The following is a 6,464-nucleotide window of genomic DNA, read 5'->3' on the forward strand; positions in this document are numbered from 1 at the left end:
TTCCCCCTTTCCCCTTTTCCTACCTTACCCAAGGCCAAGATGCGTCTGTGCGTCGAAGATAAGATAACCCAGAGCCGCCGTCCGGACGGAGGCCAATATCTCAAAGCTGTGTCACCTGATAACAAATTAGGCGCCGAGAAAGGGCTATTGATAACCTCCGTCCCTTCGGCAGCCGGCGAAATACGCAAAGAATGTGACGCAATGAGGATTCTGTCTCCCTCCTCTGATGCGTCGCCTAGGGGGTGGCAGGAGATTCGCTCTAAGGGGAGGAGGTCGTAGAGGTCAGATTCGGCTGCGACCTACGGGGCTCGTATTTGTCACGGTTGAGGACGAGAGTGGAAAGTATTCTTTTCAGGAGAGCCAACGAAGCGGCAGCGTTATCAAACGAATGTTGAGCTCCGGCGTATCTTTGTGTGTACGTGCGTGAACGTGTGGATGTCTGTGTGTCCAGGTGTGTATGTGGACGTGTGTGTAGGGGGGGGGGGATGTAGTTGTGTGTGTAGGTGTATATGTCCTTTTGTGTGGAGGTGCGTGAACGTGTGGATGTCTGTGTGTCCAGGTGTGTATGTGGACTTGTAAGTGTGTGTGGGGTGGGGGGGCGGAGTGTAGTTGTGTGTGTAGGTGTATATGTCCTTTTGTGTGTAGGTGCGTGAATTGTGGACGTCTGTGTGTCCAGGTGTGTATGTGGACTTGTGTATGTGTGTGGGGGGGGGGGCGGAGTGTAGTTTTGTGTGTAGGTGTATATGTCCTTTTGTGTGTAGGTGCGTGAACGTGTGGATGTTTGTGTGTCCAGGTGTGTATGTGGACTTGTAAGTGTGTGGGGGGGGGGCGGAGTGTAGTTGTGTGTGTAGGTGTATATGTCCTTTTGTGTGTAGGTGCGTGAACGTGTGGATGTCTGTGTGTCCAGGTGTGTACGTGGACTTGTAAGTGTGTGTGTGGGGGGGGGGGCGGAGTGTAGTTGTGTGTGTAGGTGTATATGTCCTTTTGTGTGTAGGTGCGTGAACGTGTGGATGTCTGTGTGTCCAGGTGTGTATGTGGACTTGTAAGTGTGTGTGTGTGGGGGGGGGCGGAGTGTAGTTTTGTGTGTAGGTGTATATGTCCTTTTGTGTGTAGGTGCGTGAACGTGTGGATGTTTGTGTGTCCAGGTGTGTATGTGGACTTGTAAGTGTGTGTGTGGGGGGGGGGGCGGAGTGTAGTTTTGTGTGTAGGTGTATATGTCCTTTTGTGTGTAGGTGCGTGAACGTGTGGATGTTTGTGTGTCCAGGTGTGTATGTGGACTTGTAAGTGTGTGTGTGGGGGGGGGGGGCGGAGTGTAGTTGTGTGTGTAGGTGTATATGTCCTTTTGTGTGTAGGTGCGTGAACGTGTGGATGTCTGTGTGTCCAGGTGTGTATGTGGACTTGTAAGTGTGTGTGTGGGGGGGGGGCGGAGTGTAGTTGTGTGTGTAGGTGTATATGTCCTTTTGTGTGTAGGTGCGTGAACGTGTGGATGTCTGTGTGTCCAGGTGTGTATGTGGACGTGTGTGGGGGGGGGGATGGGGAGTGTAGTTGTGTGTGTAGGTGTATATCTATTACTGTGTGGAGGTGTATATGTGCCTTTGTGTGTAGGTGCGTGACCGTGTGGATATCTGTGTGTCTAGGTGTGTTTGTGGACGTGTGTGTGTGTGGGGGGGGGAGGGGGGATGTAGTTGTGTGTGTAGGTAGATATCTGTTACTGTGTGTAGGTGTATATGTGCCTTTGTGTGTAGGTGCGTGAACGTGTGGATATCTGTGTGTCTAGGTGTGTATGTGGACTTGTGTATGTGTATGTGTGTATGTAGGGGGGGATGGGGAGTGTAGTTGTGTGTGTAGGTGTATATGTGTCATTGTGTGTAGGTGTATATGTGCCTTTGTGTGTAAGTGCGTGAACGTGTGGATGTCTGTGTGTCTAGGTGTGTTTGTGGACGTGTGTGAGTGTGGGGTGGGGGGAGTGTAGTTGTGTGTGTAGGTAGATATCTGTTACTGTGTGTAGGTGTATATGTGCCTTTGTGTGTAGGGGCGTGAACGTGTGGATGTCTATGTGTCTAGGTGTGTATGTGGACGTGTGGGGGGGTGTATCTGTGTGTTTAGGTGTATATGTGCCTTTGTGTGTGTGTGGACGTGTGGATATTTGTGCCTGTGTGTATGTAGGTGTGTGTGTGCGTAGGTGTGTATGTCTACGTGTGTCTAGGGATGAGGAGTGTAGTTGTGTGTACGTGTGCATGTGTATGTTTGTGTGTATATCAAACGTTCCGTCATGTTTATAGGTGGGTATCTCTCGTTGTATAGGTAGGTGTGTGTGTAGGTGTGTTTGTGTGTGGGTTGTAGGTGCATGTGTGTGTGCAGGTGTCTGTACAGGTGCGTCTGTAAATACGTGTGGTGTCTGTAGGTGTGTCTGTATATGTGTGTCTATCCGTTTGTATGCGTGTGCTTGTCAACTTAAGTTTATATATGTATGCCTATGCGTTTCAGTACATGATTGCACGTGTGTGAAAATGTGAATGTATGTATGCTTGCGTACGTCTATGACAATTCTTCATTCATGACAATCCTGCAATACTTAGTCCTAGTATGTATCAAGAGAACCAAAGTATAGCAAAATTTTCACAATAACCAAGACAAAATAACGTATTCATATTAGCAAATGTATAGAAAGTATGTGTGAATGAATATCTCCTCAAAACAAGAGATGTATTTAACCGGCTTCTAATCCATCTTCGTCAGAGATCATGAATTTCGGTCGAAGGTTTAACACATCTCTTTGTATTGTGAAGATAAACATTCTAATTCGTACCTTATCTACAGTTGTCAACTTTCGTTCTCATTCAAACCTTTTTAAGTATGTGTAAAAGGGTGCGGGCAAGTGGGGTGTTACTAGGATCCAACACCGCAAGGATTACCAGGAATGTTTCGAAATATTGAAACATTGACCCAAGTAGCCACATGTCAATCTTTCCTCCTCATATCCACATGCCAACCCTTCCTCCCCATATTCACATCTCAACCCCTCCTTCCCATATCCTTATGTCAACCCCTCCTTCCCATATCCACATGCCAACCCCTCCTCCACATATCCACATGTCAACCCCTCCTTCCCATATCCTTATGTCAACCCCTCCTTCCCATATCCACATGCCAACCCCTCCTCCACATATCCACATGTCAAGCCCTCCTTCCCATATCCACATCTCAACCCCTCCTCCCCATATTCACATCTCAACCCCTCCTTCCCATATCCACATGCCAACCCCTCCTCCACATATCCACATGCCAACCTCTCCTCCACATATCCACATGCCAACCCCTCCTCCACATATCCACATGCCAACCCCTCCTCCACATATCCACATGCCAACCCCTCCTCCACATATCCACATGCCAACCCCTCCTCCACATATCCACATGCCAACCCCTCCTCTACATATCCACATGTCAACCCGTCCTCCACAAATCCATATGTCAACCTCTCGTTCCCATATCCACATGTCAACCCCTCGTTCCCATATCCACATGTCAACCCCTCGTTCCCATATCCACATACCAACCCCTCCTCCACATATCCACATGCCAATCCCTCGTCCCCATATCCACATGCCAACCCCTTCTTCAACCCCTCCTCCACATATCCACATGTCAACCCCTCCTTCCCATATCCACATGCCAACCCCTCCTTCAACCCCTCCTCCACATATCCACATGTCAACCCCTCCTCCCCGTATGTATGCTACCCAATTCCCTTGGAGAGGAGAGGAACTCAGATGGGAGTAGGGCAGGGGAAGGATAAGAAGGGGAAAGAAGAGGGAAGAAGGATAGGGAAAGGGTGAGGGAAGGACGGATAAAAAAGAGAGAGGAGTCGGGTAAGGGCAAGGGCAAAGGAGGAAGAGAGGGAGGAGGGTAAGGGAGGGAGGATGATGGTGGTAGGGGGAGGGAGAGGGGGAGGGGGAAAGGGGAGGAAGCTGACTTGAAGTGGGCATTGAATCTCTTTCATATTTTTTCTTTTTTTTCTGTGATTCGGGAAGCTGCCTCGCGTGTGATGTGTCAGCAACATTTGAACAATTCCAAGGATACTTTTTTTCACTCTCTTATAGGTTCCCCCCTTCCTCCAGACAAGCTCTCTTTGTGTGTGTCTATATCTGTGTAACTGTCTGTCTGTCTGTCTATTCGTTTATCTGTCTTTCTCCTCCCTCTTTATTTGTCTGTCAGTCTGTCCGACTATCTCCTACCCCTAAATTTAGTCTTCTACCTGTTTTTGCTTTTGTCTGTCCGTCTATTTGTCTGTTTCTGCTTCTCTTATTATTATTATTGATATTATCTACAACGACTGCTACTCTTAATATCTGTTATATAATCACTATCATAACAAATATTAATCCTATTATTGATAACTGCCTGTCTGATTATCATCACCACTATTAGTATTGTTATTGTTTTATTGCTGCTATTAATACTTTGCTATCATTACTAGTGCTGTTTTTTTATTATTTTCATTATTATTATCATTATCATTATTATTGCTGCTTTTTATCATTTTCCTTATTATCATTATTGCCATCCTTATTATTGCTGTTTTTTATCCTTTTCATTATCATCTTCATTATTTTTATTCCAATTATCATCATTATCATTATTATTGTTATAATCATTATCATCATTATCATTATTATTATTATAATGTTATCGTCTTCAGCCTCATTTTTGTTCTTCTTATTATTATTGTTATTATTATTATTTTTATTTCTTCTATTCACAAGATTAATGTTATATCTTCGTTAATGAGCTGCAATAGCGGACCACAACCAGAGGTCTTAGATATTGCAGCATCCCTAATTTCTTCATTTCATGTCCAAGACTTTCCGAATAATTCTGGTTGTTCCAATTAAACAAGGCTTTTGTAACATTTCTGCTGTTATTCCCAAATCTAGCTTATGAATCCATTTTTCAAAGTCTTTCGTCACAGATCCTAATGCCCCTACAACTACAGGGATTACTTCAACTTCTTTCATTCTCCACATTCTTGCAATCTCACATTTCAAGTCGCAGTAATTGTTGCACTTTTCTTCTTCTTTCCTTTCAATGCGAGTGTCCAATGGGCAAGCTGGGTCAATAAGAAGGCATTTTTTGTTATTTTTCTCAATAACAGTGATATCCGGTCTATTATGTTCCAGTGTCTTGTCTGTTTGTATGGGGAAATCCCATAAAATCTTGCACTCGTCGGATTCCAATATTTTTTCAGGCTTGTGTGTGTACCACTTATCAGATTTCTCAAATCCCATTTTTTCACATAATTTCCAGTGGATCACTTTTGCAACATTGTCGTGTATAACTTCTTTGTATTCCTTCTGTGCTAGTTTCTGGCATTCTGACACAATGTGTGCCACTGTTTCTTCTGCAGCACCACGCACTCTACAACTTGAATCAATATCCTCTCCATAGACTTTTTTCCTCAAATTCCCTGTGCAAAGGGCTTGATTTTGTGCTTCTATGATTGTAATTTCTGTTTCTTTTTTCAAATATCCTTTTCTTAGCCAATCCCATGATTTATTGCTCTTTACTTTCACCATAACTTTATGGAACTGTCCATGCAATCCTTTGTTCTCGTATCTCTCTTAATGACTTTTCTGTATATCCTCTCTGCTCTGCCCATGCTTCTTGTTCTCAAGAATACTACTGATGTTTACTTCCTTCAACATGTTTTCTTCTGACGCGCGTAAGTACTTATCAAGACTGTTGACTTCTGCCTGCACACAATCTTCGACGCCAAGCAAGCCTCTTCCACCATCATATCTTTTCAAGTACAACCTATCAACATCTGCTTTTGGGTGTTGCGCCCCATAGATTGCCATCAGCTTTCTTGTTTTTCTGTCCATTTCCTCCAATTCATTCTTTGTCCACTTTATGATTCCTGCTCCGTATCTGACAACTGATACCGCTCTTGAATCAATGGCTGAGATTATATTTCCTCCGTTTAACTTTGATTTCAATATGTTTCTGACCCTTCTGGTATATTCTTTCTTTACTTGATCTTTCATTTTTATTATTATTATTATTATTATTATTATTATTATTATTTTTTTTTTATTATTATTATTATTATTATTATTGTTGTTATTATTATTATTATCATTATTATTATTATCATTATTATCATTATTATTATTATTATCATAATTATTATTATCATTATTATTATTATCATCATAATTGTTATTATCATCATTATTATTATTATCATCATTATTATTATTATTATCATTATTAGTATCATTATCAGTTATTATTATTACTATCATTATTATCCTTATTTTCATTATAATCATTATCATTATCATCATCATTATTATCTTTATTATCATTTTTTAAAATTAAAATGACTATTATTATCATTACCATCATTGTTATTGTTAGCATTATCATTATCTTCATTATCATTTTTAATCATTATAATTTTC

General features: G+C 42.3%; 2 protein-coding genes across 2 annotated transcripts; one reads left to right on the forward strand and one right to left on the reverse strand.

Annotated features, from left to right (window-relative positions):
- The first annotated feature begins 3,147 nt into the window (after positions 1–3,147).
- Positions 3,148–3,783, forward strand: LOC138861231 (uncharacterized). Its single transcript, XM_070120149.1, has one exon. It carries the CDS (start codon positions 3,148–3,150, stop codon positions 3,781–3,783), a length of 636 nt encoding a protein of 211 aa, XP_069976250.1.
- Positions 3,784–4,847: 1,064 nt separating this feature from the next.
- Positions 4,848–5,576, reverse strand: LOC138861230 (uncharacterized). Its single transcript, XM_070120148.1, has one exon. The coding sequence runs from the start codon at positions 5,574–5,576 to the stop codon at positions 4,848–4,850; it is 729 nt and encodes a 242-aa protein (XP_069976249.1).
- Positions 5,577–6,464: the final 888 nt, after the last annotated feature.

This window comes from Penaeus vannamei, unplaced genomic scaffold, assembly GCF_042767895.1.
Source record: "Penaeus vannamei isolate JL-2024 unplaced genomic scaffold, ASM4276789v1 unanchor3238, whole genome shotgun sequence".
Classification (NCBI taxonomy): domain Eukaryota; kingdom Metazoa; phylum Arthropoda; class Malacostraca; order Decapoda; family Penaeidae; genus Penaeus; species Penaeus vannamei.

Bases quoted from the DNA above. Each gene is read 5' to 3' on its own strand.
- LOC138861231 (XM_070120149.1), top strand. From the start codon at position 3,148: ATGCCAACCCCTCCTCCACATATCCACATGTCAAGCCCTCCTTCCCAT.
- LOC138861230 (XM_070120148.1), bottom strand. From the start codon at position 5,576: ATGGTGAAAGTAAAGAGCAATAAATCATGGGATTGGCTAAGAAAAGGA.